Genomic DNA, 13,192 nt, shown 5'->3' on the forward strand with positions numbered 1-13,192 from the left:
ACAATCTGGGGACTTGTGGACAAAGTAATTGTACATGAGTTCTGCCTTATTTTTCTTAATGTTTTTTTGACTGTAAATTCAATATTTAGGCATCAGCAAGGGGATTTCTTCTGAGAACTCTGTTTATGGGCGATTGTTCTTTCACTGTAACTTTACCTTGTCCTCTTTGCATCATTGTTCTCATAATCAAAAATAAAAAAATTAAAAAAAATTTTTTAAAAAATGGAAAAATGGAACTTCATATGATTCACCAATTCCACTCATGGGTATATGAAAATAAAATCAAAGAGATATCTGTACCCTTATGTACACTGCAGCATTATTTATAATAATCAAACACGGTAACAGCCTAAGGATTCAATGGCAGATGAAAGAATAAAGAATAAGAGATATACATATTCACACACACTCAAGTATTTTTTTTTTTTTGTTTTTTGGGCCACACCCGTTTGACGCTCAGGGGTTACTCCTGGCTAAGTGCTCAGAAATTGCCCCTGGCTTGGGGGACCATATGGGACGCCGGGGGATCGAACCGCGGTCCGTTCCTTGGCTAGGGCTTACAAGGCAGGCACCTTATCTCTAGCGCCACCTTCCCGGCCCCCACACTCAAGTATTTTACTGTCTTGTTTTTGGGCCACACCCGGTAACGCTCAGGGGTTACTCCTGGCTATGTGCTCAGAAGTTGCTCCTGGCTTGGGGGACCATATGGGACACCGGGGGATCGAACCGCAGTCCGTCCAAGGCTAGCACAGGCAAGGCAGGCACCTTACCTTTAGCGCCACCGCCCGGCCCCGTATTTTACTGTCTTAAGGAAGCCAGCCATTTTGCAACAACATGGAAAGACCTTGAGTGTGTTTAGGTTAGAAGTTTTTTTTTTTTACATTTTCCTGTGATGCGCTTATGCAAATAGCCCTCTTTTATTATTGATTAGTTTTTCCTTTAATAATTGTAGACTATATTGTTTGTCTACTAAAAACAAATGGGGTAATTGTTGTGTATGTAAATATTTTAGGGGATTATTATGTTACTGACCCTACCCTGATTGGTGATTGTGCCCTACCCTAAGTGTGACCTGGCATTCTGCCCCCACCCTAGGGTGGTACTGATTCTGCTTCCACCATTGGGTGGTATCTGATCCCACCATTGGGTAGTACCTCATTTTGGAGGATAAAATCAAGGGTCTGTGGAAGGCAAGAGGCTTTTGGTTGGAACTTATGCTGAGTCTTTGGACTTCAGTCTTGTCCACTGAATAAAGCTAATATTTCCACAAGCCTGACTGTCTGCGAGCTGTTTACCCGCCGTTTCATCTCAGAACCATTCGCTAGACAAGGTGGCAGACGCGTGCTCCGAGCTGGAGGGGAAAGACCTCATCCTCCATCCCTCCATCAGTCAACCGCTTCAGGGGCTGACTTGCAACACTTGAGAGCTTTAACTAAGGGAAATAAGTTACAAAAGACAAGTGGTGTATAACACCTCCTAGATATGAATTCTAAAAAAGCCAAACTCAGAAACAGAGAATAAACTGAAGGTGATACTAGAGAAATTGGTAGATGAGGGGAACAGAATAATGAGTAATTTAATAATAATATTTTATATATTTAAAAGTTATGAAGGGAATATAGCTCAATGGTAGAACATTGTTTTGTTCTATCATGAGTTCAATAACCTGTGCCACTAATGACAATAAAAACAAAAGTAAACAAATGTGAATCATCAAATTCAAAAGCTTCTGCACAGCAAAAATAATTCAGGTTTTATGAAAAGATACTCTACTGGGCCAGAGAGATAGCATGAAGGTAAGGCGTTTGCCTTGCATGCAGAAGGACAGTGGTTTGAATCCTGGCATCCCATATGGTCCCCTGAGCCTGCCAGGAGCGATTTCTGAGCGTAGAGCCAGGAGTAACCCCTGAGCGCTGCTGGGTGTGACCCCCCCCAAAAAAAAGATACTCTAATGAAAGGGGAAAAATATTTGCATACAATAGTTCTGATAAAAATGCTGATATCCAAGATCTATAAAGTACCCACTAAACTTATCAACAAAAAAATTAACTGAAAAATATTAATTCAGTGGCATTATCCATAATGGTGAGGTGAGGTGAGGTGGTGAGGTGACTGATACTTCCCCCAAGAAACAAAGATGGCCAATACACATATAAAAAAGTGCTCATTATCAGTCATAATTAGAGAGATGCAAATCAAAACAATGAGATACCATTCTGCCATGCTTGTGAGAATGGCATATATTACAAAATCTGCAAATAGTATCATCAAGGTTGTGGTAAGAAAGGAATCTTCCTCCATTGTTAGTGTGAATGTCATATTGTCTAATTCAACCTGAAAAGTAATATGAAGATTTCTCAAAAAAACAGGAATTGGGGCCCTGAAGGTTGCGCTAGAGGTAAGGTGTCTGCCTTGCAAGCACTAGCTTAGGACGGACCGCGGTTCAATCCCGGTGTCCCATATAGTCCCCCCAAGCCAGGGGCGATTTCTGAGCGCATAGCCAGGAGTAACCCCTGAGCGTCAAACGGGTGTGGCCCAAAACCCAAAAAACAAAAAACCAGGAATTGTACTCCTAATATGATCCACTTCTTGACATTTATCACCAAAACACAAATACAATTAAAAGGATAGATGCACATCAATGTTTATTGCTATGCTTATTTCAATAGCAAAGATATGAAACCAACCCAAATGCACAAATATGGATGAACAGATTAAGAAGTTGTTATATCACCATAGAGACCGGCACACATCACAAAGAACAAGACAATCAGTGCTGGGGGGATGTGGGGAGAAAGGAACTCTCATTCACTGCTGGTGGGAATGCCTTCTAGTCCAGCCTTTATGGAAAACAATATGGAGATTCCTCAAAAAACTAGAACTTGAGCTCCCATTTGACCCAGCAAAACTACTTCTAAGAATATACCCTAGGAACACAAAAATCCAAAACAAAAATCCCTTCCTCACACCTATATTCATCGCAGCACTTTTTACAATAGCCAGATTCTGGAAACAACCAAGATGACCTTCAACAGATGAATGGCTAAAGAAACTGTGGTACATATACACAATGGAATATTATGCAGCCATCAGGAGAGATGAAGTCATGAAATTTTCCTATACATGGATGTACATGGAATCTATTGTGCTGAGTGAAATTAGTCAGGAGAGACACACAGAATAGTCTCACTCATGTATGAGTTTTAAGAAAAATTAGAGGCATTGAAATAATTCCCAGAGATGAGGGCCGGAAGGACCGGCTCAAGATATGAAACTCACCACAAAGAGTGTTGAGTGCAATTAGAGAAATAACTACACTGAGAACTATCATAACAATGTCAGTGAATGACGGATGTAGAAAGCCTATCTTGAATACAGGTGGGGGGTGGAGAGGGAAGAGATGGGGGCACTGGTGATGGGAAGGTTGCAAGGGTGAAGGGGGGTGTTCTTGTTATGACTGAAACCCAACTGTAATTATGTTTGTAATCATGGTGTTTAAATAAAAAAATTATAAAAAAGAAAAGAAAAAAAAAGAAGTGATATGGTGCTGGAGCGATAGCACAGCAGTATGGCATTTGCCTTACACACTGCTGATCCAGGACCAACCTTGGTTCGATTTCATATGGTCCCCAGAGCCAGGAGCGATTTCTGAGCAAATAGCCAGAAGTAACCCCTGATCATCACAGGGTGCCCTCCCCCAAAAAAGGCAAAAAGAAAAAAAAAAGAAATTGTTAAATATACACAATAGAATATTATGTACTCTAAGAAAGAACAAAATCATGTAATTTGGAACACAGGTAGAACTAGAGGATATCATGCTGAGAGAAGTCAGTCAGAATGAAAGGAACAGATATAGAATGATATAGACAGAGTCTCATATGTGGGACTTAAAGATACCCAGCAAGGGAGCAACAAAGATCCAAAGGCAGGGTCCGGAGAGCCAACATGGAGGTAGGGCGTTTGCCTTGTATGCAGAAGGACGGTAGTTCAAATCCCAGCATCCCATATGTCCTATTTGGTCCCCCGAGCCTGCCAGGAGAGATTTTTGGGTGTAGAGCTAAGAGTAACCCCTGAGCACTGCTGGGTATGACTCAAAAAAAAAAAAAAAAGATCCAAAGGCAATATAAAAAGAGAAATTGACAATGCAAGTGAATTGAGGGTTGAGAGGGAGGTGGGTTCCTTGGAAGAGGAGAGGGAGTTGGGTATACTTATGGTGAGTGTGGTGTTGGAATTATATTCATAAGAAACTTTTATTAACAGTATTGTAAACAAGCAAACAAAAAAGTTAAAAAAATTTTTAAATGCTCCGAGCTACAGAATAAACATCCCCCAAAGTCCACAAATCAATATAATTATTTTTTGTTTTGTTTTGGGCCACACCCGGTGACGTTCAGGGGTTACTCTTGGCTATGAGCTCAGAAATCGCTCCTGGCTTGGGAGACCAAATGGGACGCTATGAGATTGAACCAAGGTCCGTCCTAGGCTAGTGCGGGTAAGGCAGATACCTCCATGCTATCTCTCCCGCCCCCTAATGTATTTTTGTTTAACACTTATCCTTTACGAAAGAAAGAAAGAAAAACAGCTTACTGAACTTAAAAAAAATAACTGTAGTAGATAGAATGCCTGTCTCGAATATAGGCAAAGGATGGGAAGGAGGGGGGCCATTGGGGGTGGGAATGTTGCACTGATGAAGGGGTGTTCTGTTTGTGACTGAAACCCAACTATAATGTTTGTAGGGACTGGAGAGGTGGCGCTAGAGGTAAGGCGTCTGCCTTGCAAGCGCTAGCCTAGGACGGACCTTGGTTCGATCCATTGGGCATCCCATATGGTCTCCCCAAGCCAGGGGCAATTTCTGAGCACAAAGCCAGGAGTAACCCCTGAGCATCAAACGGATGTGTCCCCCTCCCAAAAAAAAAAATCATGTTCGTAATCATGGAGCTTAAATAAAAAATTTAATTAAAAAAGATATTTCAGGGGCCGGAGAGATAGCATGGAGGTAGGGCATTTGCCTTTCATGCAGGAGGTCATCGGTTTTAATCCCGGCGCCCCATATGGTCCCCCATGCCTGCCAGGAGCAATTTCTGAGCCTGGAGCCAGGAATAACCCCTGAGCACTGCCGGGTGTGACCACACACACACACAAAAAAGATATTTCAGGCTTTATGTAACATGTACAAAAATATAACATAATCTAGTAGTACCGTGCACTTCCTATATGTTATCAATAGTTTCAATTTTATCTTTATCTGCTTGTTACGTAATGTAGATTCAATGATCATAGAAAATGAAACCACAAGAATATAATCACATCTTTAAGAAACTTATCAAAATCAATGATCTGACATAAAGGGTTAGATGAAAATAAAGAAGTGTAACCTTTCATATAATGTAATTTGAGTATATTTTTAGATTCTGCATTCCTGATGCATAACAGAAGGGGAATCACCACCAATTCAGCATTTATTATTTGTGAATCATCAAATTATGTTATAGAAGGAATCATTATATTACTTGATATTATTCCAACAAAAGTAAGATTAATCATATCAGTTCAAAAGCAAAGGAACTGAAGTGCAAAAGGCTATAAAAATAACATGAACAAGAGCATGTGGTAGTGATTCTGTGACAAAATCAAAATAAGAACATTCTGTTTAGAGGAGAGAAAGCTTAGTGGATGAAGCTCCTGCTTTGATATGAGGAGCAGGAGAAGGAGTTCTATTCCCCAAGTACAAACAAAAGCAACCTCTGAGCACAGACTTGGAAATAGATCCCCATCCTACTAGGTGTACACCAATTCCCTCTTCTAAAAAAATTAATGCCTTTCTAATATTTGAGTATTGAGTACCATGTTGAATATTAAGAATTTCATATGTGTAGGGGCTAAAGAGAGAGTTTAATAGGCTAAACAGATGCTTTGCTTGTAGGAGTTCCAAATTCAGACCCTGTACTACATTGTTCCTTGACTCAGCACTGCTATGACAGACACACAAATACATGGCTGTAATCAAAAACCACCCCCTAGTCTTTCTTCCCCTCTGGAAAATCTGTGTTCTCTCTTGAACATGTATCTCTCTCTTTCTTCTCCCATTCCTCTAAACTTTCAATAAAAATCATCCCTAGAAAAAAAACTTTTTTTGTGGTGCACAAGTTGATAATTGAATTATTTAATTTCCTACTGAAATAGCTTTATACAAATTCAGCAGATTCAAAATGCATACATCTTTTGGGAAATGGGGTCTTATTCTGTCTACCTCTTTAGTAATATTCCAAAAAAAGAATTTCTGTGCAATAAAATTAGCCCTATTTCTATTTTACAATTGATAAAAAGATTTTTTTATTTATTTTGTTTTGTTTTGTTTTTGGGTCACACCCGGTGGTGCTCAGGGGTTACTCCTGGCTGTCTGTTCAGAAAAAGCTCCTGGCAGGCACGGGGGACCATATGGGACACTGGGATTCGAACCAACCACCTTTGGTCCTGGATCGGCTGCTTGCAAGGCAAAGCCCGCTGTTCTATCTCTCTGGGCACGATAAAAAGATCTTATAGCTAGGTGGCAAAGTTGGAATTCATCCAAATTTATTTGGTATCAAAGTCTATGCTTTAACCATTACATTTTTCTTGTCAAATTTTGCAGTTACCAATGTGAAAAATTTCTATCCATGTATTTTTAAGTCAACACCTGTCCTAATAGGAAAGATTTGGATAATATTATGATGATAATAAGAAATATCTAAAAAAAACACACACACACACACAACCCACCATGTTTGACCTACCAAGTGCTCCTTACTCACATATTAAGACTAAAAGAGATTTTGTAGTAAGGGAATTTTATCAAGTAGCAATGTCATTTGGAAAAAGCACAAAAGCAGGGAAAGTTGGGAATATAGTTTGCTTTCTAACTGGGTTCCCATACTTAAAATAATTTTTCTTTTTTGTATTCTACAGGACATCTCGTTTCTTGTGACATTTAATTAAAGTATAAAAGCTAAATTAAGCTGTTTCCCCAGTTTCATATTTCTACTTCTTTCTCTTTTTCTTGTAATAACAGAAATAATTACCTGTTGGACCTTAAGAGTCTGCTAATCCAGAAAAGATTAAAAAATTGTCATAATCACAGGCCCCATAAAAGGCAGGTCCTGGGCCCGGAGAGATAGCACAGCGGGCTTTGCCTTGCAAGCAGCCGATCCAGGACCAAAGGTGGTTGGTTCGAATCCCGGTGTCCCATATGGTCCCCCGTGCCTGCCAGGAGCTATTTCTGAGCAGACAGTCAGGAGTAACCCCTGAGCATCGCCGGGTGTGGCCCAAAAACCAAAAAAAAAAAAAAAAAAAAAAGGCAGGTCCTTCCCTTTGGCTAGGTCCCAGCAGCTTCTACAAATGACCTCCGTCATATTAACAGGCACAGCACTATATCTCCTGAAGTGTGCAGCTGAATACAGATCTGCTTAGCAAATTCCATAGTACTCAATTATACTTCCTGTTACTGACTGAAGATGAGCAGAGAAGATAAAAAGCAACTCAAAGAGATTCCTAGCAGGCCTAGTTATAAAGACTCGCCCTCAGCTTAGCAGGAACACTGGAAAACAAACAGGGAAGCCTCAGAGAAACTCACTAAGCTCAACTAAGCTAAAGGTGTGTGTCACACCTCTACACAAAAATAGAGATTTCTCACACATGAGTAATAAAAAAGAAACAGTAACAAAATCACAAATGGTCAAAGCACTGAAACTGAAGATTCTATCAACTAAGCTTACATGGTGGGAGAGATGGAAGATGTTTAAAGGGGTCCTTGGGACAATGGTGGAGGGACGCAGACTGTGATGATCAGTTGACTGCTAGAATGATGTATGCACAAAAAGCTTTACTAATAGTACTGCCAATCCCAGAATCTCAATAAAAATGATTAATTTTTTTTAAATGTCTACATGTCTCATTGAATTTAAAAAAATGCCATCAAATATCTTTGTTATGTTGATTAAGAAGATAATCAGGGGCCAGTGAGGTCAGCCTTGCAAGTGCTAGCCAAGGAAAGACCAGGGTTCGATCCCTGGCGTCCCATATGGTCCCCCAAGCCAGGGGCAATTTCTGAGTGCTTAGCCAGGAGTTACCCCTGAGCATCAAATGGGTGTGGCCCAAAAAACAAAAACAAAAACAAAAACAAAAAGAAGATAATCAGCCCCTACTCAATTTTAGTGAACAGCAATAAAAACACTATTGGTAAATTTGACAGGGGAGATAGTCTTAATCATAAGTAATAAATTGGGTTAGAGAGATAGCATGAAGATAGGGTGTTTGCCTTGCATGCAGAACGGTGTTTCAAATCCCAGCAGCATCCCATATGGTCCCCTGAGCCTGCCAGGAACGATTTTTGAGCCCAGAGCCAGAAGGAACCCCTGAGTGCTGCCAGGTATGACCCAAAAAACAAACAAACAAACAAACAAAAATAGTAGGTAATAAATTATCAAAAAGATAACAAAAAGGTAATACATACATTTCTACTATGTAGAGTTAGATAAGAAATAGATAGTATAAAACAAATATAATAAAATATTATATATCAAATACTGAAACTAGAAAAGAACTGTAAAGCAGACCCTTAATATAAAAGATAACTCATACAAGATAATTAGATCTAAGAAGAATCCATTGTCAAAATGAGATATTTTGATAACTGCTTTGAAATTGTAGTATTAAAATATAATAGCTGGGCCAGAGAGATAGCATGGAGGTAAGGCATTTGCCTTTCATGCAGAAGGTCATCAGTTTGAATCTGGCTTCCCATATGGTCCCCCGTGCCTCCAGGAGCAATTTCTGAGCATGAAGCCAGGAGTTTCCCCTGAGCACTGCTGGGTGTGACCCAAAAACCACACACACAAAATATATATAATAGCTTTTGGTTATAGAATAAAGACACAAAACAACTTTTATTTTTTAGAAGTAACAGATCTTTAGATTTGAGATTTTAAAATGTTATAATTTCAATTTTCTCCTCTATTTTCTATTAATAATCTAAAATATAAGGTAAGTATATCGTGACATTTTTTTCACTTTTTAAGGCAAAGTAGGAAATAGATCAAAATAATATTTATGCAGAATACCTACCTTATGCCCAAAATAAGACTAGCTTCTCGCCGACTCATTTTCTGTTCAAATCCTCCTTTATAGTAAGATGAAAGGCTCTGCAAAGAAAAGAAAAAATAATTAGTTCCACGTATAAGATGGCATGACCTCAATCTCATCACATAGCTGCAGTAAGAGAAATGTCTTTTATTCAAAGGCAGCTTGAAAATGGTGGAGGGGTGCCCCATAGGGGGAAGTATTAAATATTAAAACATGATATTTTACAAGATACAATGACCAAAAAGAAAAAATTTAAATATTAACATTTTTTACCTTCAAATATATTAATTTTCTACACTGTACCATAACTATGACCAAAGGAATAAAACTGGTAGAAACAAAAAGGTTGAACATTTTATTCTTAAGCTCTGCAGTAATTTTTTCATTAGATAACCCTTTAAGATTTTCTGTTAATGCTCTCACATACACATACAATAGACATCTATATGACCTACAAGACTAGCTAACAAAGAACTGACAAAGTGGGAAGAACATCTGGACAGATAATGTCTGGACCACAAGGCAATGAGAAACTAGATAGATAAGTCTTACAAGGCTGGAGAACTATAAGCCAGGAGAAAACAGCATTAGCAAGATAATGGGCCAGATTATGGAGAGCCTTTTAAACAATAGAAACCTTTTTGGACATAGGACCTGAGGAAGAGTGAGGCCAAAAAGAAAGCATATTTGCCTTGCACACAGCCAACAAAGGGTGGAACCCAATTCAATTCCCGGCATCACCTATGGTTCCTCAAGCCTGTTAGGAGTGATTTCTGAGCGCAGAGCCAAGAGTAGCCCCTGAGCGCTGCCAGGTGTGACCTAAAAAACTAAATAAACAAACAAACAAACAAATAAATAAAATGTAGTGGTAGAAATGTAACACAGACCCCCACTTAGAGAGAAACACTTACTCCTAGACTCTAGGCACACTGCAATTAGATAACAGGAACTGCCTTGACAGAAGAAAGTCACATGTACTTGATCCCTTTCCAGACAGTCTCATAATAAATGGTTGTCACTAGTGTTATGAACACTATGGTTCTAGAAGTTTCAGTTCCTAGATTTCTTGTTTCTCTATTCAAGCTTCAGAGCTCCCCAGGTAGATTACTGAGGCCATAGTTAAAACTGCACTATGGTCCAAATTGTCTTTCTATCTTTCCTTCTTTTCTTCACTTCTTCTGAAGTCTGATTCTAAGAACATTCCCCAACCCACAAAAAGCTGTCTCTTCAGTCTGTTTTCCAGATTAATTTAAATGGCAAATGACTTCAAGATTTCTGAACTAACCTTTAAATAAACTTCCACTTAAAAACTTAGATAAGGAATTGGGGCCGGGTAGGTGGCGCTGGAGGTAAGGTGTCTGCCTTGCAAGCGCTAGCCAAGGAAGGACCAAGGACCGAGGTTCAATCCCCTGGCGTCCCATATGGTCCCCCCCAAGCCAGGGGCGATTTCTGAGCACATAGCCAGGAGTAACCCCTGAGCGTCAAATGGGTGTGGCCCAAAAAAAAAAAAAACTTAGATAAGGAATAATTGGTAGGTTGTTGTATATAACAGATACCTGGAAACTGATGTGTGATATATTAAATTTGAAATAGAAGGAATCATATATGAGGTTGTTTAAAGCCATAAGAAGAATCAGTTCAACCAAAAAAAAAAAAAACAACCCAAGGGGCCGGGCGGTGGCGCTAGAGGTAAGGTGCCTGCCTTGCCTGCGCTAACCTTGGACGGACTGCGGTTCGATCCCCCGGCATCCCATATGGTCCCCCAAGCCAGGAGCGACTTCTGAGCGCATAGTCAGAAGTAACCCCTGAGCATCACCGGGTGTGGCCCAAAAACCAAAAAAAAAAAAAAAAAAAAAAAGAAGAATCAGTTCAAGAAATCTAGAAGGCCCAGGAGTGAGGAATGCAGAATCCAAATGTAAGGAAGAGAAAAATACAAGTGCTTCTGATGGGTTGAGCTGAAAATTAACCACTGCCTGTATGAAAAAGAAGGTCAAAGACAAATTAAGAGCTGAAGGTAGTAAGGAGAATCTTGTCAAGGTGGATTTGCAAAAGTGGCTAATAACAGATGAGCTGATAGCCTCTAGAGGTTAAGAGAGAGAGCCATGAGTTTGAAATACCTCATACTATTTATTTAGTAGTAGGTTCCAAGAGAAGGAAAAAGGGGGGAAATGCTGGCAAATCATATTTTGGAATTGAGAATGACAGGGAAAAGGATACTTATAACAGTTATGTAAAGATACTAGTTTGAAAAAAAAAACACTATTCTAAGTACCACTAATCAACAAAAGGGGGGGTTGTGTGAGAATTATAAAGAAAACATAATGAGATTTAAGGCTAAGATGATGTTCAATTGACATAATGACCTGGCACAGGCCTCAGAAGAATGGGCATTCTCCTTTCACCACTGAACCAGGAAAGCTAACTACGAAACATCCAAGGTCATTTATAACATCATCTGGAAGCAATCCTCTACCAGGGAAGACCTTACCGATGCTCTGACATTGACCTGCTCAAAAGAGACTTCCCTCAACACTAAGAAGACTTGACAACAAGGACCCGCTTACAGGACAGGGCTCTCTGCATTGCCCTTTTATTGTGAGGTGAAACTAGAGGATGCTCTACACCATCCTGACTTCAATTTAGGATATGCAGATTCCAGAAACATGATACTAACAACAGAGACTGTAAAAAATGAAAGTGTATTGGTACTACAGACAATGACTTGGATTGGACAAACTAGTTTGCCTGGAGCAAGAGTTGGTCAAGGAAACTTCAGGAGTAGGGTCTCCTTGTATTTAGGCCAAGGCTTTTTCTTTCCGTGTCCCTCATATTTTGGTGGGCCTATGCAAACAATAGCTGAACTCAACACCATTTATACAATGCTCCTTTGACTCTAATCCTTAAAAAAATATAACACTTAAACTTTTGTGATTAACTTAAACTAATATGCATGGGCAAGAAAATGTAAGAAAATAGTATACCTTCAATGTTTAAGGAGTTACATAAATTCTATGGCCTTAGATTGCTTTGTGTACTGCTAAGAAATGTTACAATGTACTATAATCTGGGGACTTGAGGGACAAAGTAATTGTCTATTTTATTTTTCTTAATGTTCTATGGCTGAAAGTTCAAAATTAAGGTATCAGCAAGGGGTTTTCTTCTAAGAATTCTGTTTATGGGTGATTGTCCTTCCACTGTAACTTTACCTTTTCCTCTTTCTTTGCATCTTTTTCTCATAATTAAAAATAAATTTATTTAAAAAAAGATGATGTTCAAATGTAGAAAGAAGCATATAAAATTTAAGGAAAAATAAAGAGAACCCTCCAGAACTAGTGTCTTGAATATTCTCCTTTGTGCGACAGAACATGATTACAGTTCCTACGTTGGTAACTCTATTTGATTTCATCCAGAATCATATTTACACAATCAAATCACTTTAAATACTGTTTATAAAGTCTGACTTTTTGAAATTGGGAGTGCCAGGAGACACTTTCATTTCTCTCTTCCCCTAGAATGATTAATATTTAATATTTAAAGATTTAAAGAACTGTTTAAAAACTCAGTGCTTCACCAAGGTATAATTATGATAAAGGAACTCTAAGATGTTTCACTGCAAATCGCAAGAGTAGTATTTTGTAAAAAGGAGGACATATTTTTTCGAAAGCTAAATTTCTTAACTTAAAGCTCACAGAGGGAGGAAAAGGAGAAAAATGCATCATTTTCTTCTCCTTAAGAAATGTAGCTGCCAGGTTCACCTTACAAGGCTAATTCCTTATCTACAAAATTCCTTATCTACAAGCCTCCACAGAGCAGCAAAAGTGATCTGATTCTCTTGCTCTTACTTCCTTTACAATGTTAAATAATGTAGCTCTTCAATTTATGATATAAATTATTTTACTAAAGATTACCACAAAAGAAAAGGATTTCTGAATTTTTATTTATTAAAATATGGAAGGATGAGATTTTGAGTGTTAGTACAATGGGTAGGGTGTTTGCCTTGCACGAGGTTGAACCAGGTTCAATCATGGCATCCCACATGGTTCCCCTGAGCCCACCGGGAGAAATTCCAGAGTAG

The 13,192-nt window shown here is 39.0% G+C and overlaps 1 protein-coding gene across 1 annotated transcript in view; it reads right to left on the reverse strand.

Moving 5' to 3' along the window:
• Nucleotides 1-13,192, reverse strand: part of DNAJC15 (DnaJ heat shock protein family (Hsp40) member C15) — a 79,124-nt gene that overhangs the window by 28,435 nt on the left and 37,497 nt on the right. The window contains exon 4 of the mRNA XM_049778862.1: nt 9,100-9,176. Coding sequence (XP_049634819.1) covers nt 9,100-9,176 — 77 coding nt within the window. The remainder of the gene's footprint in view (nt 1-9,099; nt 9,177-13,192) is intronic.

The sequence above is a fragment of the Suncus etruscus genome, chromosome 8 (genome assembly GCF_024139225.1).
Source record: "Suncus etruscus isolate mSunEtr1 chromosome 8, mSunEtr1.pri.cur, whole genome shotgun sequence".
Lineage (NCBI taxonomy): Eukaryota > Metazoa > Chordata > Mammalia > Eulipotyphla > Soricidae > Suncus > Suncus etruscus.